At 38.5% G+C, this 22,834-nt stretch overlaps 1 protein-coding gene and 1 long non-coding RNA gene across 2 annotated transcripts in view; one reads left to right on the top strand and one right to left on the bottom strand.

The window, feature by feature from the left end:
• Positions 1-9,888, bottom strand: part of LOC112980456 (uncharacterized) — a 32,055-nt gene extending 22,167 nt beyond the window's left edge. Inside the window, exons 1-2 of the long non-coding RNA XR_003258427.2 lie at positions 9,489-9,888; positions 2,573-2,696 (exon numbers count right to left, since the gene is read on the bottom strand). This is a non-coding gene — a long non-coding RNA (uncharacterized LOC112980456). The remainder of the gene's footprint in view (positions 1-2,572; positions 2,697-9,488) is intronic.
• A 2,376-nt stretch (positions 9,889-12,264) lies between these two features.
• RIMBP2 (RIMS binding protein 2) overlaps positions 12,265-22,834 on the top strand; it is a 159,771-nt gene continuing 149,201 nt past the window's right edge. Inside the window, exons 1-2 of the mRNA XM_026095312.2 lie at positions 12,265-12,483; positions 13,225-13,359. Of these exons, the coding sequence (XP_025951097.1) occupies positions 12,352-12,483; positions 13,225-13,359 (267 nt within the window). The 5' untranslated portion in view covers positions 12,265-12,351. The remainder of the gene's footprint in view (positions 12,484-13,224; positions 13,360-22,834) is intronic.

The following is a 22,834-nucleotide window of genomic DNA, read 5'->3' as shown; positions in this document are numbered from 1 at the left end:
TATATGTTGATCAGTGTTGATGTACAACATTTAGTTTGACCTGTTATAAATTTTTTGGACTACTGACCTAAAAAATGTTGTTTACCTCTGTCCCAATTCTGGATGGGAAAATTACTCCCTTTCTGAAACCATGCTGAAACTTTGTAAAATAATCTCAGAGTAGCTATGACTATGCCTTCACTTGGCACGTAGTGCCTTGCTGTATGGACATTATACTGTTGTTATTAATAGCAAAGAACAACATATTATTACTGGTTATAAATCACACTTTCCTTTTCCCATTGGGTAGAGAATATTCTGAGTGCTGCTAGGAAGCTACTCACTCTCCAAAGGTAAAGGCACAGTGCTTTTTTTTTTTTTTTTTTTTTTTTAAAGGAGTTTGACCTATTGTTTCACACTACCTACCAAATATTTGGGATACTGTCTTACTCACATACTATCTTCTAAGGTTCAAAAGCACTTAGGCTATTCCTGTGCAATAAAACTCCTTAGCAGAAAAGGGAAACTTACAGCAACACTTATTTCTCCTATGACTACATATGTTGGTTGTCTTTTAAAAAGCACCCACCTCCCCAACTGAGACGAGAATGGGAAAAGCTGCTTCCTTTTCAGTGTCAGAATGCCCACCCAGCATCTCCAAAGCTTACATTAAAGAAGCAAGATAGGCCACGGGTGCTTCTGAAGGAAGGGAGGAAACAAAGGCACATCAAAAATAAGAAATATTAAAGTAATATGCCTGCTACCTTGTAATTATAACTAGTGAAACGGTGCTGGCCGACTTTCAATAAAGACTTCTCTCTAGAGAGAGTTTAAATGCCCTTAGGTCATTTCTCCTTCTATTACAGAAGAAGGCTATCAGTTGTATTCTGGATTCCTCCAAAGCAACTCAATCACTTCCAAAAGTGGAAAAGTCCTTGAACAAATGGCAAGAGGAAGAAAAAGTGGTGAGTAACCATCTCCAGTCCAGGACATGACAGAATTTGAAAACTTGCCCTTTTTTTGGAGGGGAAGAGGGGGCATTGTTTCAATAACTGTAGCTTCTCATGTCTCCCACATTAAAAATGTCGCTGCTTCCTAAGCTGCCTACTAAAAAGTACATTTATTTTTAAATAAATTACTTTGCATGTGTAGAAGTATACATTTAGTTTACACCTACAATACAAAACTATTTCTTATCACAGCTTTATATAGTTCCTCTATAATTACTGATGGGAACATTAAAAAAAAAAAAAAAAAAAAAAAAAAAGCAGCTTTCACCTAAAATGAGGCTCTAAACCTTTTGTAAGCGCTATAGGAAGTTTCTACAAACAGAAGAAGGACTTTTAAAGTACTCAGTAGCATACTGTGTGGTCTGCATTTCTGAAATGAAGCTGGATAGGTTACAGCCTATGTATGAATTTAGGAGGCTAATTTTAGGTTACAGTAATCTTGCCCTCTGCCTGAAGACTTGATCCACCCTGGAGAGTCACCCAACTCTGTCTGCCAGGACAAGTCAAGAGAAAAACTCTGATGTTCTGCTCAGGACCCAAAGCATGACAGCTGGGCACACTTGTGCTCACTTGACTTTGAAGCTATTTATAAGGCTCTTGTCAGAGTTCCCATTTATATGGCTTTCTTTAGTATATTTTTGGGTTTAATTTTCCCTGCAATATTAGGCAAATAAAACTGTGGAACAAATTGATCTTAGCCAGAAAACAGATAAAATGACAGGAAGATAAAACTTAGGACCGAGTGTTGAAATGTATTTTTTAATTACAGCTAATATTAAAAATAAAATCCCTGGAAATAATGGAAATTACAGTAAACTTCACATGAGTTTGAAGCAAATAAAGACAAAGTCTCTAGGTTTCCCAGGAATCCAGCTGGATTCACACATCCATATACAAAAGTGATTTTTTAAAATTATATATTTGTTCTCTGCATTTTCCTTGTCAGAGCTGGTTGGTTGCTAAGCTATAGGGAAGTGCATGCTACAAAGAATGACTGACGTGCTTGTAGGCAAGGATGCTTTTCTTATTTTTTCCATTGAGCATTCCTTTTATTCTACCCAGACATAAATGAGTGCCCTTTTTGGCTTTCCTATCATTGAACACTAGGAAAATAAATATGAAATTATTTTAATTGTGTTAAAAAAAATACTTTCCGTGATACAAGGGAACTAGTTCATTGCTGTCTGTTAAGTCCCGTGCTTGCATACTGATGTATGTAGCATTGCAACTCAATATAGTCACATATAAAAAGAAAATCAAAATTGGACTGAATTGCTTTAGGATAGTGGTTGTTTGAATAAAAAAAGAGATGTAATGTATGTTACATATTGTTGTTCTTACTAAAATGAATTATTTTATTGCAGTTTGAGAGAAAGGTGACCGTTCTGGGAGCAGGTAGTGAGGTCTGAAGGACCTCACTGGGCTGGAAATGAGCTGGGAAGGGGAAATGGTTTCCCTGTTTCTTCTTCCCCTCTTGGGAGGGGACAGTGACATTTCAGGGGATGCTGGACCTGAGGTCTGGTCTACCCTTTTTTCAGACATCCAGATAATAGCTCCCCTCCATCTCCCATGCAGACACTTACCTCTGTATTTACTTCACTCTGCAGCAACTCCCCTTCACTCTTACTTCTGCTGCAGTCTCTACTCACTCTCCAGTGTTTGCAGGCTGATGGAGGGAGAGGGAGAACAGGCCAGAGGTGAAACAAGCTATAGGAGCAGAAAGGGAGAAGGAAGGTGTGAGCCAGGCCAGGAAGTAGAAAGTCCCTTTGAGCAAGCCTTTGTTTCTGTGTTTTCTAGGGTTGGTAGTCTACAGTGCCAGTGCCAGCTGCTGCTGCTGTGAAGATTGCTCCCACAGCATTAGCATTACCTCCTCTCCACCCTCACCATCATCAGGAGCAATGGGCTGTGCCTACTTTTGCTCTACCTTGTGGCAGCTCAAGTTCTGGCCAAGAGCTCATTCAGTTTTATTCAGTTTCATTTCTACTAGAATTGGGCTACTAGGATATGGTATATTAAAAAGATATTCATACTTGTCCACTGTATCAACCTGGATTAGACAGATGACCTTATTCAGAGTCCAGCAATTACCATCTAACAAGTTGTTGAAAAATGACTAATTCACATCAAAATGCTTTGGGTGATTATTTTACATGTAGTAAGTCTCAGTCCCTCAAGTAAGCAAATAGATGCTTGTGCTCTTATCTCTAGAGTATGTTTGCATCTGCTGTATATACTTGGTGCTCAGTTTCAGTGTCCTTTGAGATGTGGTTGGTTTACACCAGAGAAATATCAGATGAAAACAGGAACTGTTCAGAGGATATAGGGGAAGAGGGAGTTGTCTTAATTGTTCTGAAAAGATTTCTGGACTCCTCCTAAGCATCCTGGCCTATAAGAAGCAGAAATCATCAACGCTCGAACAGTGACAGATGGTTAGTGTTTGTAGTACGAGCAGTTCTAATGACCACCTTTGGTTCGCAGACAGCGACTGCAGAACAGCTACATAAAAGGTTTCTCCTCAGTTTCAAGCAGATATCTGTGTTATTAGAACCAATTCACTTTTCCTTCCTGGTTTGTTTTGTTGCTTTTTCATTCTGCCATCTTGTGCTGGTGGATAATTAGATCATTTTGAGGGCTGATTAGAGAAAAGAATCCTCTCCAAACTTCCTCTTCTGAATAGAGCCTTTTGTTTGCTATTGCAAGGTTCAATTTTTTTAAATATGAAATCCGCATCTCTTAACTGGTACAAAATGCGAAGTCATGGTGACCAAACAGAGACAAACCATTAGCAGAGAAAGAATGAAAATAAGGATAGAGGCATCTGGATTTCAATTACTTTTGTTTACCCTCTGGGAGCTGTTTTGGTTATCCAAGATTAAAGGTTATGTAAAGCGAAAAAACAGGTGCTTTGCTGGTTCTCATACAGACAGCATATAGAATGAGGGGCAACAGGAAACTTCATTATACAAGGTGTCTTTAAAGAGGAGGTGCAGACACTAGCTGCCTTTCAGCACTAGGAAAAAGCTCAGTATCAAGAGAGGAGGAAGGCTTTCAACAAGTGTTACGAGGCAGGAACAGCAGAGCTCTCCCCTGTTCTGGGGAGCTCTTAGACCCATGCTGGCTGTTAAATATGACCTGGCTGCTACTCAGGGCCGAGGAAATAGGGCTCTGGTAGCATATCCATTCATATTATTTTTGCTTTTCACCCATCTTTCTCCTTGGAGCTGGGGAATTGCTGCTCACTCTTCCTTACACTTCCATGAACAGAGGAAAGTGGGATAACTCTAAAAGAAAGAGTACTGAATTAGTGGCCTGAGCAATATGGTATGAGGCCATTTTCCTAGTTTGCTTTATGTGTTATTCCTGTTTTATTCTTTTTGGTTTATTTAGGTTTCTAAGCTCTAGCAGGCAAGGCTGTCATTCATTGAACATAGTATACTGTAAAGTTTAAATGTGAATTCAGCAATACCTTGAAATTTAAAAAGGAATCAATTCCAAGTTCTCTAGCACACTTAAAATAATACTGCATATTTATTCTGTACCCTGCCATTTTGTGTTAGCTAACAGCAGAGGGAACAAAGGTCCCTCTGTGTGTGCTTCTTTATCCCGCATGAATCCAGGGATGTGGCAGAAAGCGCCCTCTTTTGACTGAATCATCTGATGAAGAGGTGCCATTCACCATTTAGCTACATGCTACTTTACATCCCTGCTGCTTCACCCATCTTCTACAAAAACCCAACATGCAATTCTTCCTGTGACTGAAAAAAAGACAAAATACCATGCAAGGAGCAAATTGCTCCTCGTAACAATATTACTAACTATTTGGATTGCAGTGGCATCTAGTCTCCCGTTCTGTAGTATCAGCATGGTCCACACCAGGCTAAGCACTACACAGACACTGGATTAGTAACTGAGCTCTGACACAGATATTATGGCCTCAGTTGTTGACTGAATGCCACATCTAACTTGTGCCACTAGCCCTCTTTAGCTTTAAGGATATACTTTGAAACTTGTGCTTTACCATGCCAGAACAAATTGATTTAACACTAACAGAATCATTAAGATACATTAAATATGTTGTAATATATTTTAATGAGATATTGATAAATTATGTTCCACAGTCCAAAAAGGGCAACCAGAAAGCAAAACAAACATCTGAAAATCCTCCACACCGCAGACCTGAGGGCAGAAGCAAACAGAAAAGTAACCTGATAACTGTCAAGAGAAGCAAGGTAAGTTTTACATGTGCTAAAATCTTCCAGTGGTTTTGCTGTCAATTGCTGAAACAGCTGGCATTGCATTGGTGGTGGCATCCCTTGGAAGTCTGTGCTACTGTAGTACTCACTATCAGAGGCTTCAACCAAAAGTGAACAAATTCCTGGTTTGGATCAAACCAAGTAGTTTGAGTAAGCAGAGGATGAATTAGGCTCTGAAAGAGGTAAGTTTCTTTTCCTTCCTCCTGATTATTTTCTATCTCTATTATTAAAGCCCTGGATATTTTTGATAGACATATACTTTGTTCTTTTCTCACCATTTTAATTTCTTTTCTGCCTGTATCTCTAGCTAACTAGAGATATTTATACTCTAGTCTTAAAACTTTGTGTTTTTCTTTCACTGCAATTGCTATAGATTGGATTTTTAGGACACAGGTTTTGAACAAGTAAGATGCTTCATAGTCCTTACATTTTTTTAAAAAATATGTTTGGAAAATCATACCTAGTTAAATTTCAAGATTTAATTATTTGACTGTTTCTCAGTATAATGGCATCTGACAGGAATGAGGAAAAAAAATCAATGTAAAAGATGCACACAGTTGAAATTACATAGGGCTCACTGGAAACTACCACAGTGTCTAACCTTTAAGAAGGACTATGTCTAGTTCACCTCTGTCCAGTGAATTTCTTCCCAGGGATCTAACTGAAGGCATCTGTCCATTATAAAGGCCCTTGTTGTAAAAGGAAGAGGAGGAATGCAGAAACAATGATAATCTACATCTAGACTGTTTGAATGACAGCTCCCTAATCTATATTCAGAAATCCAAATAAGACTATTTACTCTTCAATTGATGGTCTGAAGACAGGAGTCCTGGTACAAAGAAACTGGAGAATTGCTGCCTTCTAACTTCTCTTAGTTAATAGTGTTCGTCTTAAAATCTTTTTGTGGTATCTTTAAATGGTTCCATATGGACTAATAAAGTATGCCTGCATACGTTACTGCACTGCACTACTGAGTGCTTGGACTGCACTTAGAGAAGATGTATTGCTTTCCTCCTGGGGCAAGGAAGGAATTTAAGCAATGGTTTGCTGTTTGATGGAAAAAGTAGATAACAAATCTAACGGATGCTGCTGTTGGGATCTTTATTTCTGGGATCACTGCAAAATGGCTCCATGTCAAGCCAAGGTGTATATCCATACATACTGTTTCCTGACTTTACTCTAAATACACCGAGCTCACATACCTGCCTTGCAAGAGATGTAGAATGTGTAACATAATTTTTTTAGTTAGATATCTGAACGGTGAAGATTATGTCACTGAAGTATGCCCCAGTTTTGTAAGTAATCATTCACATACTTAACTGGTAAGAGTCACTATAAGGGCGTAAGGCCTTCATCCTGCAAATACAGTATTACAAAACTTAAGTCGCTGTGTCCAAGAGTAGGGAGGATGATGCTCCAAATCCCATTTCTAAATCTCTGCTTGACATCCAGTCCAAAACAGAAGTTACTAGATGGTTCCATCCCAGTTCCTTAGAGAAAACTGTCTGCACCATCCCTAGCATCTGATGCTAGCAAGATTTATCTCGCTTTGCCTGCCTGCTATGAATGTTTTGGTTTTATTGTCTAGCACAAATTACTTTACTCATTGCAGTTGTTGGAGTTAGGCTATGAAAGTTAAACAGCAACCAGGCTACAGTGCTCCTTCAGTAAAGAAACCCTGCTTTTGCAAAAGCCCAGTGAATTAGAATCCTACCAGCAAGAACATATTTTTTCTGTTGCTAACTAGCTTGGACAAGGGTGCTCGGGATACCAGTATGTGTTGTTTTTGTTTGTTGGTGGTGGGTTTTTTGTTTGTTTTTTGTTTTGTTTTGTTTTTTACTTTTATAACTGCATTTATTTACCACTTTCTTTTTAAAATACCCGATTTAAGTTTTTGGTCAACATGGAGTAATCCACAATTAAAAATATTACACACTGATGTTAAATTAGTTTTATCATGATTCTGGGATATTTGTTTGCATGCAAGGCTTGTGAAGGAGGGTGATTAACACCCTTCCAAAAACCACTGAACCAGGGAGTGGCACAGATAAAGGAAATGGTGAAGATACTCCGAGAATGCCCTTGTGACAGAGATGAACACGCTGTTTATCTGCAGAGATGCTGCTTTTCCAAAGTGACACTGGGGTACACTGATGATGGGGAATTTTATCTGAGAACTACTTCTGTTTCATCTTTACTATTCATTAATGAGTTCACTCTCCAGGGCTCTCAATTCAATACCCTTCAGTAGATGCAAACACTATAAAAATTGCTTAAAAAAATACGTGTTTGTCAACTTTAAGACTTCTTACTGTATCATTTACTCAACAGTTTAATGCTTAATAGAAGGAACTTGCCTGTTAAATATTCATGTGCAGATTTAGCAGATGTAACACATCATAGTTAGACTCAATTTTTCTAGCTCTTTTCATTCATGACAAAATGAACGGTTTCGGAGAATGGAAACTGCATTTGCTGCTGGAGAGCAACAACTGAATTACTCATCTGAGGTTAGTGTTAGGATTGATTTGTAAGAATCTGCTAGTATTCCAATTTGGGGTATTATAGTTTTCACCATTCAAATTCTGGAGCCTTTTTGGCTTCAGAAATGGAAAGTCAGTTCAAGCAGACCAAGTTTACAGAGTTGTGTTTTACTTATGTATAGCCTCTCTAAGAGATTGGTTGCTATGCTGGGTACCCTACTCCACTTTTTTATTACAGGAGATATATAGAATATTAACTATTTCAGGAGACTAGCAAGTTATTCTCTGATGATCAGATTGTTAAGCTATCCTTTAACTGCACTAGAAAGAAATAATATAAATGTCTGAACAATCCAATGTAAGAATGTGTAATTTGACAATAGGATTACTTCAGGTTGCTGTTAAAATATAAGTTATCTGCTGATACGGCTTGCTTGAAGACGTATTTACAATTTTACCAAACACCTATAACTTAGTCAGGTTTCAGGGATTTTTTTTATCAGAGAAATAAGCTGCTCCGTGTGTGCGTGTGTGGGCCATTGCTTCAGGAAATTGTTAGTCTTCCATTTACTGAAGGGCAAGAGCTGCCAGGAGATGCTTTAAAATTTGGAGAAATATCTGTGATCAAATCTTGATTCAGTTGAAACAATCCAAAGTGTATGGATTTTCATTCAGTCTATTATAAAGTTAATATTCAAAATTAGTACATAATTTTTTATTGACCATTCATGAAGTTTGAGTATGTTCATGTCAGTGATAGGTGTCTGGTGAGGCTATGTACAAAAGATTCAGGTTATGAAAGTGACCCCAAACCTGTATTTTTTGGACCTGAACATGTTTGATTCTTTTTCCTTCTTTTCTATTTTTCACACTTCTCATACACAAAAAAGGCCAGGAAAGATAGTACAGTGTTAGTAGGTGCAGCTGCTCTTCTGGTACTTTTACCTCAGCTCTCCTCTTAGAGATTTCCAGAATTTCTACTTCAAATTTAAGAGAATCCTGTTTTTGTTATTCGAATGTTAGTATTTGCTAACTTACCCATAAAATATGGTTTGTAATGTTTATTGTGATTTAATGACTTTGAGCACTCAAACTTCTCAACCTTTAATATTACACCATCATGCAGTGATGTTGCACTAGTGGTGGTTTTGACTGCTCTCTCTCTAAAAACAGACATGAATATAAAAGACACATCCTGTTATTTGTTATATTGTTTAGCTGCTCTAAAGCCAATTGGATGTGGCATACACAGGTGAAGACAAAACTCTTTTAGCCTCTTCTGTGCTGGTGTGATGTAAGCTGTGTTACTGCTGTAGGTTGGCTAAATTTAATATTAAAATTTGTCCTGTAAGACCACCTTGAAGAGGAGATACAGCTCTTCAAAGCTTTCATTTTAACTAATGAAAATGAAACACTCTAGAGCACAAGTCTACAGGAGCATAATTTCTGTGCTGTGGCCAGGCCCTGCAGTTTCAGCATGCAAACCCCCGATTCGCCGAAGATGAAACGACAATGTACATTTGGGAATGAAAGGATTAATATGGACTGATGGTGGCTCAGTTTTGAGTTCCTGTATTTCTTAGATCCCTTACATAGGTATGCTATACTTGCATGGAAAACAAGGAACAGTATGTGTGTAGCTGGTCTAGGTGTGTTTTCTGTTTTCTGATTTCTGCATAGACTTTTTTTTTCTTTTTTGAGACTTACACTTCTTTTCCCTTCATCAGTAGGAGTGAAGGTGTTGTTTTGTATCTGAGACTTACCTGTGACATGGCAACTCAGGGTTTCCAGCTGTTCGTTTCATGTGGTCCTGCGCTGTTCCTTGTATTTTCACAGCACGCTTTTTAGAGCGTTTCCGCTGCAGGCAGATGTGGGGAGCTGGCTGGCAAAATGCTGCTGATCAGAAGTGAAGATGGCAGGAAATTGGCTGGTCCGAGGCCGCGGAGGGTCTCGCCCAGTTCCCCTTAGCGAGCGAGCAGGGCTGGGGTCTGGGCAAGCTTCATCGCACGTCCACACCGAAGGGCAGCCACGTCGCAGGCTGGCTGAGCCAATGCTGAGAGAAAAGGGAGCTCCTCACAGCGCAACCCTACTCAGATCAGCTGAAACTTTTTTGTTTTCGGTTTTGCTCCGATAATACAAAATCTGGCTTAGGGAGAGGTCGGCGGTGGGCAGCGCCTAGACCGTTCGCCGCCCGCGTGCGCTAACTCGCCTCAGAAAAGGGCGGGAAGGCGTCTCAGGAGGCGCTTCAGCTCCGGGCGCCTGTGAGGCGGGGCCGCGCGACCCGGGGGAGGAGCAGGCGGCGGCGGCCGGCTGGTCTGCAGCTCGGGGAGGCGCCGAGTTCCTCAGAACGAGCCCTGGAGGCAAGGGTAACTACTTAAAATGTATTTATCCCAGGTAATACTCTGATAAAACCTGGCTTTTCCGACTTTTAAAATCCCTGAGGTCTTCTATAAATAGCACCGCCAGAGAGAAGCACCTCAGAGCTCTGGGGACTCAAGGTCTCATCGCAGTGTCTAAAGAGCCAGTTTTGGCATGGTCAGGACTAGGTTTTTTTCATGATTTTTAGCCAAACTGATGTGTTTTCACACGACCCATTTTGTTATTAAAAATAATGCAGTTTCTGATGAAAAATGACCAGATGCGCTCTTAACGTGTTGGATTTGAAAAGTTCATTCACAGTCAGTATCTGGGCCTTTATCATAATGTGGGTTTGAGAAGCATGGTGTTGAGTGTGGTTTTTTTGTAGCCCAAAGAGAAAAACGGAAAAAAACAGGCAAAACTTCTGTAAGGAAAATAAGAAATCATACTGTATAGACGATGGGAATTACAAATCACACGGTAAAGAACTGAGAATTCAGTTTTCTTTGAGAATTAGGTGTGAAACCTCAGGAGGAAATTCAGGTTCCCCAAAAAAGTAACCAAAAGAATGTTTAGCTCTGCTATAAGTAACAACTTACATAATTCTAACATAATGGTAGTTTTCAATAATATTAATGTTCTTAGCTGAATATGACACAAGTTGTGGCAGGTCAGTGTTTCTGCATTAAGCTACACTAACTCAGTTTTAGATGCAGGATGTTGAAAAATCAGCAACTTGCTGAAATGATGCAGTGGTGGATGGCCAGATGCCTGGACCAGAGTGGAACTGGTATTCTCGCAAGCATGTCATAAAAAGTAAGCTCTTTTCTCTCCTGACTTAGTTTGAGCTTAATTGTAAAGCGGCAAAGCTTTAAATGTGACTTGTCTTTGTATGTTAATTGTTGAGTGCATAGAATTAACATAGAGGACACTACGTTTTTGAAAAGGTATTTGCTCAGCGGTAGTGGATTTTGAAAAAGGTGGCTAAATGTTACAAAAACAATGAGACTTGATCAGCTGATGATGGTATCTAAAGAGCTTAATCTGTTGCATAGAATAATACTTTTTTGTGCATTTTTCATATGTGTACACATCTAGATAATTATTTAATATACATTTTAGTTAAAAAATAGGGAAGAAAGATTCAATGCAAGAAGCTTTCTATTAAAATAATGTACATTTTTAGGAATGTCTTTAGGGTTTAGTAAAATGGCTATGAATTCAGAAGTAGAACTTTTGTGAACATCTGGAAGAATATTAGGCTCTTACACGGAAGCCCCTAATATCTTTGTTTTAACAGGACAGCTGGATCCTCCTAATCAAACCTCCTCCTTGCCCAATCAACCTCTGACACTGGACTAGATTCTCATACTGATACTGATTCTCACATTGTTGATGAAGTTGTGTAGTATCTTATTGTGCAAGATTTCCCAATGGTACCAGTCAAGGAGCAAAGTAATCTGGGCATAAAGGAAGAAGCGCTGGGACATAGAGAGCAGTGAATAGCCTAGTCTCAGAATAGAGCTACAATTTCTCCTACCACTCACATGCCTTTAAAGTTTCACTGCGTAACTGATGATTGTCACTGAAGTGTTTGCAGTGTGGCAAAACATGGCATTTGGAGTACAGCATTTCAGGTGTATTTGGGGCACAGCTTCAAAACTGAGGTGCATGTGAAGCATGCAGCAAGGATGATTTCTTAATTTGTTGTGGGATATAGCAGCACATGAATGGACAGAATTAGTGCAGCACCAGGTTGCCATCAAGTGGTATATTCATTGATATCTGTGTAGTCAGAGTGGTTATAGCTGACTGGCATGAGCTGAATGAAGAAGAAAAAAAGTACAAACAAAATTTTCTGTTTTTCGTCTCTTTGAGTTATCCTCATCCCCTTTGAGTTATCCCCTTTTACCGGTGATTTGATAAAGTGGGATAAATAAAGTGGGACTGATAGTCTTAGTCACTGACAGTATGAATGAAACATCTTAAGAAGAAATTTTTCAAATAACACACTTCTGGTATGACTTTGAGATACTTCTGGGAGTCCTGAATAGTTATGATGAACAGTCAATAGCTAATATTCATAACTTAAGATGAAAGAATTTGAATTATACCCATTTCCCCAGACACAGCTTCAGCAAAAATAACATGAAAAATGTATTTTCTGTTTACCAGGGCATCAGCCCTTCAACTGCATTGACGTTGTCATCCACCACCACTGCTGTCATCACAAAAACAATTACCAGAACACTTCCTCTAGAGGAAAAAATGCACTTAGTCGATGCGAAAGCCCAGCATCTGCCAAATGTCAACAAACAGTCTCAGAGTATAAAAGATCTGGAGATCCAACTGCTGCAAGTGGAGTGCGAAGGACTCAAAAATCGGCTAGGATGCTTAAGGGTAGGTAAAAATCCACTTTTGCTGTTAATATCCAACTGTGCTGGTGAACAGTTGCATCGAAAACAGTCTTATTAATATAGGGTTAAAATCAAGTAGAAAAGATGTTTTTCTGCTAGTTTTTTGGTCCAGACAGCTTATTAACATTAAATATTTCACAAATTAGCATGAGTAGAAGAGAGCTTGGGTCTGAATTCACAGTACTTCCTTGTATTGAGTTTAGACACTCTTGAGCCTTGAGTCCGGCCTTTACTAAGGATATATGCTTGTACTTCGCCTTAGTGAGTGCTACTCACAGCTTTTAATTACTGTACTAACTTCTCAGCATTGTCTTGCACTAATCTTCCTATTGTGTCCTACTAGCAGAACCTCACAATCCTCTGTTGCAGTATGAGCACTAGCAACATACCATGTCAGAGGAACTTTTTACACTACATTCAGAAAAGTAAAGAGTTGTTGAGTTGCCCATGTTGCTGCTTTCTGCCTCCGCCTAACCTATTAGCTACCTGACTTGACTAATAACCAGAGGACTACTAAGCATGGAGGCTTTGGGCGTAAGAAATGCAGGATACTGTGCTGGTGATGCTATGAAGAATACCTTAAGCACAGAAGGCCCCATGCATAAATAAAGATACTGTGCTATAGCAGATGTTGTTTACCTAGAAATTTGGCTATGGCAAATTCTATGTTACTATCATTGTATATTTGAGAAAACAGAAACTGGAAAAAACTCCTGTCATGCAGGAAGGGCTGATGGGGCAGAAGCCAAGTGATACGGAGGAGTTATTGAAACAATCTCAGAAAGAGCTATTGTGGCTTCAGAGACAGCTGTCCTTTATCTCATCAGGAGGCCCTATGTGTGTTTTGGCAGCCAGCAAGGTGAGTTCATTTTTTTTTGGTGGTCTTCACTGTACAAGGTAGAGTTAGAAAGGGGAGGGTTTATGCTCATTTTTGCTTGTTTTAGTGAAACTTCATGTACTGCCATAGTTACTTTTCATACTAAGTGTAATGAGAGGAAGACTTGCTTTTCAGGATGTATTTTAAATAATTGTTGCCTGTAATTCATAGGGACTGAAAGAATATGAGATTTTTTTATGACCTGTGAAAATGTACATAGTTTCACCATTAAAGTGGCAGTTTGTAGAGCTCTACTGTATAAGAAAAGATGCCTTGTATTTTATCGCTTTTACTAAAGAGAACTTTCCATCAGAAGATAGAATTGTTATATTGGGATTACTGTTCTGCATGGATTTCTTGGCATGAGGTACAGGACTGTAATCCCCCTTTTCCTCTCAGCAGCACCGTTACCAGACATTCCTAGTTATGAATGCCTATCATCAACATAGCAGGCAATAAAATAACTATGAAGCTTCTTCACATTTGATACTGCCATTTAGCCATATAAATGACAGAAAAAATAATGATTTATTTATGTTAACAGTGTCTTAATATCTTTCAGCTCCAATAAAATATGAGCCATGGCATAACAAGTTGAATATGTTAGGTTTTGAAGGTTCAGGTTTCTAAACAGTTTTGACAAAGAACATGTTTTGAAAATCTTCATAGGAGTATATCTGTACTGGCAGTTTTAAAAATTAGTTGCTCTTTTGTTTTTGCAGCATGACTTGTCTGAACTGATTCATTCAGTTGTTCCAAATCTTTAAAAACAAGGTTTCCCCAAAAGTTTATGATATTTTATATAGGTATACATATATATACACTTGTGTATCTATACAGCCCCCCCCCACACCCATATATAGATATACATGCTTTACATCCATCTGTGAAAAGGAATGAGAAGAGTTGATTTTGTCTAGTGTAATGTAATAATCATGCCATTTGATATCTTTAGCAGTGATTAACTTATTTTTATGTATCTGGCTTAGCAAATTTTTGCTTTGTTTGTACGAATGCATATAAAGCAATAGATATGTTTGGTTGGTCTCCGATCTAGACGTGATAGATTTCCAGAATGTGTCACCTGGAATCTTCTGGTACCACTTTGCATCATACTCTGCAGATCTGTATTTGTTGCTGTGGCACAGTAGGGTAAGTGCTGATGTACAGTCATAGTCGAAAGGAATGACTGCAGCTAAAGTTTGCATGTAGCTCAACTGAGAGAAAATCTTGCCAAAAATTTTTGTTTTAAACAAAAAACCAATTTGTGTTACAAACTGGTTATAAAAGTAAGACTGTACTTGCCTGATGATCAAAGCCATTATCTAATCTGGGAAGGAACATGTGTACCTGAGTAGGAACAGCTTTTCTCTAAAAGTACCAAAGTTGTGTTTTGTTGTTCCCAGTACTGTCATGAGTAATCTCAGGGAAGTCACTGAGGCAGAGTTATGCACAAATGATGAGTGGTCCTGGATATCTTATTTTTAGATGTCGCACTTTCCATTGAAAAAAATGTAGGCCTTCTGGAATGTGCCAAGTCAGACCTTCAGAGAAGAAAGCAGTCAATATCTGTAACTTTTTTTTTTTTTCCTGGCAATATCACAGAACAGAGGACCAGATTTGTGGCTGTTTAGTTTATATAGTGAGAGACAGATTTTTTCAGATGCAGCCAGTTACTCTGAAGATTGCATTGTGATATGCTGCGTTGTATTTTCATTCCAAACCTCTGAAGAGAAGTGTTTTTCATCCAAGCAATGATGGCAGAACTCTGTGTTGCAAGAAGCTGTGGGAGTAAAGATTGTAGTAAGGTTCTCAAATTTATTGGTGCTTGGGAACTGGAAAATACAGAAATATTAGCCAGTGCTATTTTCGAAGAATTGTTTGTCTGGTTAGTAAACATCATGGTTCAAAGTTTAAATTTATCATGGACTGGGAATCCAAATAAAGACAAAATTTGAGAAAGAGATCACCCCAGGGTTGCTTCTTCCATGACTCTCAATACCTTCCAGTGAAGCATCTGGTGCTGACAGTTCCTGGAAATTAGAGTACTCTCCATGTATTCGGTTTCATAAAAAAGTGTTAGGCTCTTGGGGAAATCTGGCTGCTCTTGTAAATGCCAAACTCTTCTGAAAATTCTCCCTCTCTTCCTCACTTTGATCATAAAACTGTGAAAAGACTACAAATATTTGTAAAGGAACTGTAAATTAATGTTGCCTGTTTCAGTCACATGGTTACTTCATTTCTGAGATAAAAAGGAGAGAATATTAAACAGAGAAATGTATTTCTGCAGATACTTTAACAGGATTCAATAAAATAGTGTCTTGGGAGTGCTATATTTCCTTCCCCTGTTAAATACTGAAAGAAAAGTACTGAAGTTCTGCTCAGCATAGCTTCATATGTTATCTAGATAATTTAACCGTTGGTAGCCTTTAGAATTCAGTTATGTTATAGCAGATGCACTGCCACAGTTGTCAGATTCTGAGTCAGATGCTCTCTGATGTTAAAAAATATATATATATATATTAGATCAGCTTTTAAAAAAATATTTTTTTATCTAAAATCATTCCCTTTATCCCCTTCCAGTGTCTCCCTCTAGTTTCTGGGTAGATGCTGGTTACATAGTTGGAAGTTTTTGTGTGATTCTATTGGGTGTAGTTTTCTTTAGAAGAGGAAAGGCAGAATGGTTAGGATGCTCCAGGTAATCTGTCTTAATACCCTTCTGCATTTGAATTTCTAAGCCTTCCATTGGGCAGGCTTGGGAGTGAAAAAAAATTGCAGCTCACATTTACAGTTCATTGGTTCGTGCCAGTAGGCCACAGATGACCTACTGAGAAGATCCTGTGATAGCATTACTTGGAGGTAAAATAAAATCTCCCAACACCCGCCTCCCCCTCAGCCCCCCCTCCTTGAAACACACCCTTGCTGAGATCCCACTTGCTGCTTGTCAGCTCCTGTCCGTGCTCCCTGCTGCTGTGTCTGGGTTAATACTATGTGAAAGAGAAACTGGCAAATAGGGAAAGCCATCTTTGTGTGCGTATGTGTGTACGAACACTGCTGTTTCATAGGCTCTGGCAGCTGCTGCATGGCCGATGATGCTTGCTCTCTCTTTTCACCCTGCCTCCCTGCAGACAACTAATGAATCATTTCTAGCTTGAATACAAGCAGTGCAAACACACCAATGCTGCTGCTGCCGCCGCTGCCGCCTCTCTCAACAAGGTTGTAATTTGACACAGTAGATTGCAGTCCTCTCGGCAATGATCTTGCTGAACATCGGAAGCACTTGATTTGAAGGTATGCTGAGATTTCACCTTTTCTAAAAATAGCTGTGTCTGTTAAATGCTTTATGGGCCAAATGAGGGTGGAAGGGCTGAAGATTTATAGGTGTGTTTAGGGGGGAAATCCTCCTTTTAGTTAGCAGTAATGCTGCAGTAACTCTTATCAGAGACAGACAAACTTTATTATTCTGCTGTAATTTGATGATGCCCTTCACTGGATCTTTTTTTCTAGATGCTGCTTAGAATAATAAAATGTGTTAGTATTATGCATGAGCACTAGGTAAAGGGATTAAACTCTTGCTAGATTATTCCATCCTCCCTCCTATTGATGTTTAATCTGATGTCATTTTCCAGTCACTTTTATGATTCCTTATAAAATACATTGTATATAGACAGGTTTGATGCCATGTTTCTTTTCTGCATGTAGTGTCTGTGGGCAAAGTTGGTAATATTGGCTGTCAACACTCTCCCTCCCCCCACTGCCCCTTCCCCCCCACCCCCCAAAAGAACTGTGCATATTCACAGTATCTGTTTGCTTTGCAGATGTACATTGTCATGTCATGGCAAAGTCATCAGTGTGACTACTCTCTCCTCAGAGATATTGTTAATGAAATTATCTGCGGTATTTCTCTGGCATCTAATGCTAAATTGCATCAATAACAAGTAAATATCTCACCCTTTTTTGGTAGGAGGGAGAAATTTTCTGAGGCTGTATATATGGACAAACTATATATAGCAGTATTTGTGGGAAGCGTGTTATGCGTTTGTATATATAGAACAGTCTAATAACATTTTATTATAGCATGTATATATAAATACTCGTTAGTTACCGTGTACCAGAATGCCCTATTCACTATTATAGGGGATACTGCAGGGTTTTTTTTTAATTAACCTCTTTTTAGAATTAGCTATTGTATACAATGTTGGGCAGAGAAGGTATGCTTTTCCAAGAGTGATGTGATGGTCGGCATTACAGTTGTACATGGTCTTAGTAGAATTTTAACTGAAGTAAATATAAGTGCATATGAAGGCTTTGGGTTTTCTTTTTAAGCTACTATTTTCTGTTATTTTAGTGATAAAACCAGGCTTTTATGTCCAGTGAAGGTAGCGATGCAGAGTTTATATATAAAATAGCTCAACAGAATAACTTATTAATGAGGCACATCATTGCATCTAGTAATTATAGAATCAGCTCGTTAATTAGTTGGAAATATTTTGAAGAAATATCTAAAGTTGAAGCCATTGATCTTAATATTAAGAACTGCACCAAGTGTGCAGAGGCAAGGAGATACTCCTATGAACTGCCATCAACAAAATACAAATAAGGACTATTACTTAGCAAGATTGCACAGCTGCCTTAAGAATATGTCATGAAATATTAAAACACAGACCAAGTGGTAGAATGGAAATTAAAAGATCACCTGAAATACAGTAAGATTAAAAAAACCAGCAGTATAAATGAACTGATATGAAAGTTACTGTAGTCACTTTATATTTAACTTTTTTGATTCGAAGGTATAGCATTTTTATTAGAGGAGGGCTTTCAAGTCTACCGTGTTGACAAATGAGGAAGGCAGTTCTGATCAAATCTTGCAGATGTCAGCCAGGATTCACCAATGTGGACATCCTATTGAATACATTTGCATTATTTCTAGTACTTTAAAGGAGGGTGTTAGGTCTTTTTTAGGTGACTTGGTTATTTTTGTTAAAGAGATTTGGTGATCCTGAATAATATTTTTATGTGGATGGTGTCCTTTTTAATAGGAAAAACCCTACTCCAGATGAAACTAGTGAAGTGGTCATGTTCCCTGCAGACTACCTGGCTTTTTCTTTGCTAGATATCTGAATTTGTTCCAGCCTGCTAACAAACAGTGTGGCTGTATTAGAGGCGGTGAACAGACATGCAGTGTTATTTTACATACAGCTTATTATATTTGGGTGTAACTGGAGCATCATTTTGAGAAAATTGATGTGTTGGATTTTCTAGAATTATAAATAAATTTCAGCTTTAAAATGACACGTGGTTTTTTAGAGATAGGAAAAGTGAGACATAACAAAATATGGGTCAGTGCAATACTACAATTTTCTGTATGAATATGAGTTGAATAGCTGATGCATGCTACTTCAGTTAACTGATGATTATAAATTCAGAAATCTTAAGCATCTCTATATATGTGGTTGATTGCATGCTGATACAAGCTAGCTATGTACTTTTGCATATATACAAAATGCATACCTCTTTGAAGGTACACTCACTGAATTTTAGATATGTGGTAGATAATGTACACTCATGGTTTAGATATGTGTATGATATTGAGTATGAATTGAATGTATAAACACACAAGTGCATATTCTGATAATAGCCTATTGTGGAAGTATGAGCCTTCCTGGCTTACCAGGACTAGGAATCAGATGTCTGTACTCATGGGATAACTACTGTCCTTTGGTATAAGGGATTTTCATTGCTGTGTCAGAGGCCCCACTGTGTATCAAAATTAAATATCCAAAAATCACACTTAACTTTTATTCTGAGATAAGGAACCAGTTCGTCATGCATCACACTGTCATGTCTGTTCTACATTTATGTTGGGTGAAGAATGGTTTGAGAGTAAAGGCTATTTTTCATTTCATTGAAATTGTTAAAGGGCCTCTTCACTGCTATGAAATATGTCACGTTTACCTGAAATATCTGTTAGTTAAGATTTCTTTCCTTGAGTGTGTTTACATTTTAATATTCAGCAAAAGCTGCTGACTAAAGTGGAATTTTGTGTAAATCCTTTGTTTTGTTTCTCCTTTGCTTTTTGATAGCATTAGCTTATCATGTCTAGTGAGCTCTCTGATCGAATGGCAACAATATAGGTAACATTTTTTTCCTATCATTTTTCAGAGCTTTCTGTGCATGGTACTAAGTAACTTAAATCTATTTAAGATTTTCTGGAGAATGCCTGGTACCGCTAACGATGATATCTTTTCTGATTGTTGATGTTCCAGGCTGACTCTCCACCACAGGCAAGAACTGCCATGAAGCGTTGCTGACATTAACAAAATGCATTTGGTTCTCATTTCAGTTAGGATTTAAAAATATATATTGAATTCGTGGTTAAAAATAGAATCGGAATGTAGCCTTGATGCTGGTAAAATGCGGCTTCTTCAAAGCAAGGTGTCACGAAACCAGTTGTTATCCACCAGTGAAAAGAAAGCTTCTCTGAGGCTCATTTGCACAGAGAATGTTCTTAGGAGATGGCAGTGATAACATTACGCTGGGAGAATAGTTAAGGATCCTCTAGGGCAGCTGGTTGACACTGAAGTTTGAATGTGGTCAATGTGGGTAACTCATCTTTTTTTTTTTGCTAACCGTAACCATCATTTGTTAAATACTGTGTTGGAGTTAGTTGCGTTCATTCTGCATAGTATGATTCCAAAGCCACCTGTGATTGGCATTTTGGCAAGGAAACTGATAGGCTTGTGGCTCAGCAGTTTGGCTGATAGGCTTGTGGTTGTAATGTGGGACTCGGTAAGAAAATCAGTGTGTGGCTTGCAGCCTTGCAACAGATTCTGTGAATGGCACTGGGCAAAGCACTTAGTATCTCTTGGGCTCTTTTCCCTTTCTGTAAAAGGGAATAATATGAACCCTCTACGCCACATTCTGCTTATTTTATCTGCCTAGAAAATAAGACCTTAAGACCAAAGACCGTTCCCTCCCATGGGATGCTGAATCCCAATGGAGGCTTCTAGATGCTACTTATAAATAGATTTGACAGTCTGGGTCTTATGTTGCCGATCTGTATAAAAATGTTTACAAGAGTCAGAAGAATCTGAATGGATTCTGAGCTTTTTGAAATAACATATTTGATTTGCTAAACTTTCTGTTGTGCTTATAGGTTTATTCACTTTGGAATGAAGAGCTGAGTGTCCTTGATGGTAGCAGTGGCTTGGTAGAAACATTCACAGTGCAAAAGTCAGGACACAGGAAGTATGATGGTGACTTAGATTTTTTTTCTTTTTTTAAACTGTGATAAAGTTTTACCTTTTCTGTAGTACAAACAGTATAACACTGTTTCTAAGGCAATAAATACTACTATTACAAGTGTTTAATGTTGATTTCTAATCAGCAGCAGTGCGTAATATTACTGTGAGGAAACCAAGGCAAAAGCGTTGTGGACATAATAGTATATACTGCAGTCTCTTTGCTCTGTTCTCGTATAATAACAGTTAGGAATTATATTCTGCTTTTTCTTTAAAAAAACATCCTGTAGTTAGTCCTTTAGTATGTTACCGTCTTTAAGTCCTGTTCTGGGCACAATGGGCTGATGGGCAATCAGCGTCTGAACCCCCTTCCTCTTGCACTTTACCTCCACTGTGACAAGACTGATTTTTTTTTTCTTTTTTTTCAAGGAGCATAAATAACTTTTGTAGACAGGTTTAATTATGTTTTTACACTTGATGTTTGGAAAAAAGCCCCAGAACAACAACAACTCCCCCTTCTCTATTTTAGAAGAAAAAGAAGCCCCTTTTGAGCCAAGCTTACTTTGCTTAGGGTTAGCTTAGAAAAATCCTAAATGGAGAGTAACTTTTTCAAGATGAAATTTTTCCCTGGCTTCTCCATTTCAGCGCTTACTCTGAATATATCTGTATCTCCTTTCTATACTGTTGAGCAATGTCATTTGCTACTCCTGTATGGAATATCATGGTGCCTTTTCACTGACATAGTACATTTCTACTAAGTACACTCTTGTTTGTCTTGCTTAAAAATATTCTCTGATATCAACAGAGACTTTTATAGATCTTATGCCGTTTTACACCAAGAGGGATAGCTGAACACAGCATATCTCAGAGTGTGCTAATGTGCTTAATTCTTACTGAAGACAGGCAGAGTTGATGGTGCTTAGAATTCATCTGGATGAAGCTCACAGTTGTCACTGAAACAAGCAATAACGTGGCTGAATCTGTCCCATGTTCACTCCATTTTCACTTTTCTATTACAGTCACAGTTTTACCTATTGGTTAAATCCTCCTTTCTGTTTTCCCTAGGCCTCTCTCCCCAATTATATATGTGGCTTAGAACATGAAGAATATTCTCTCAGTTCCAGGAGTATATTTTTTCTCTCTCTCTCTTGTTTACTGCATGCTAATTAAATTTTGTAGGTGGCAGTTTGAAATCTTAGTGGGACGTGTCATGTGACTGCTAATGCTCTGCAGATCTCTATTACATAACCTTTAAGTAGTTTGGGAAAATGTGCTTGTGTCGTACTGGGCCTGACATAAGGCTCTGTCTGAAGCCAACAGTCTGATCAGATTTTTTTTTCTTTTTTAATGTAGAATGACTGTAGAAATCTTGTGGACAGTTTGTTCTGGCACGAGATTTGTGCCCTCAGTTGTCAGGCCAATTCTCTTATTTCCCTGAAATGCTTTGCAGTCTGCAGTGTCTGCCTTTCCTGTGGGGTGGAAGAGGGGAGGGGTTAGATTTAAACAGTCTGCCATGCCAGGTAATGATCAAATTAATATTAGATGCGATATGCTAGGATCCTTTCTGTTTTCATGGTAGGTTTGTTCTGGATTTGAAATGACCAGAGTGCAGAACAAATATAGGAAACCTCTCAATCTCCCCCCACCCCCCTCTCCTGCCCCTCTTTCCCTGCCACGGATCTTAATTGGGCTCTGGTGCATTATGTAAAATGAAAACATAAATCAATAGAGAAGTTTAAAAACTGCTATGTAGGGATGATCAATTTTTAATGCATGGTAATTCATTAGGTTGCTGTTTTGCGAAAGGAGCAGTTCTCTAAGCGATAGCAGTGTATTCACTCATAAAATAATATTGCCTTTCTCTTTTCTGGAACCAGCATAATCTTTTGGTCCTACTTTGCATACAGTTACACATTTTTGTTGCCTGGAATGTATTTATACACTATTGAATAGTGCTTAAGCACTTCATAGTTGATTGATCAGCTTCCTGCCCTGAAGAACTTAAGTCTCATTTTGGTTCCCTCGCCACGATACAGGCTTTGGAGTCTGGGCCTTGTTTCTGGCTGTGATAGTCGACATGCTGTGTGTTCTTAAGGAAATCACATCAGCTCTTTCTGCCTCAGTTTGTTTATCTGCTGGGAGGGCTCAGTGACAAAAGTTGCAGTCAGGAACAATTGGATGAATTTTTTTTTTCTTTCTTAATGAATTCAGATTTT

Source organism: Dromaius novaehollandiae, chromosome 17, assembly GCF_036370855.1.
Source record: "Dromaius novaehollandiae isolate bDroNov1 chromosome 17, bDroNov1.hap1, whole genome shotgun sequence".
Classification (NCBI taxonomy): domain Eukaryota; kingdom Metazoa; phylum Chordata; class Aves; order Casuariiformes; family Dromaiidae; genus Dromaius; species Dromaius novaehollandiae.
Note: the sequence above shows the minus strand (reverse complement) of the source record. Positions and strands in the feature narration are given on the sequence as shown.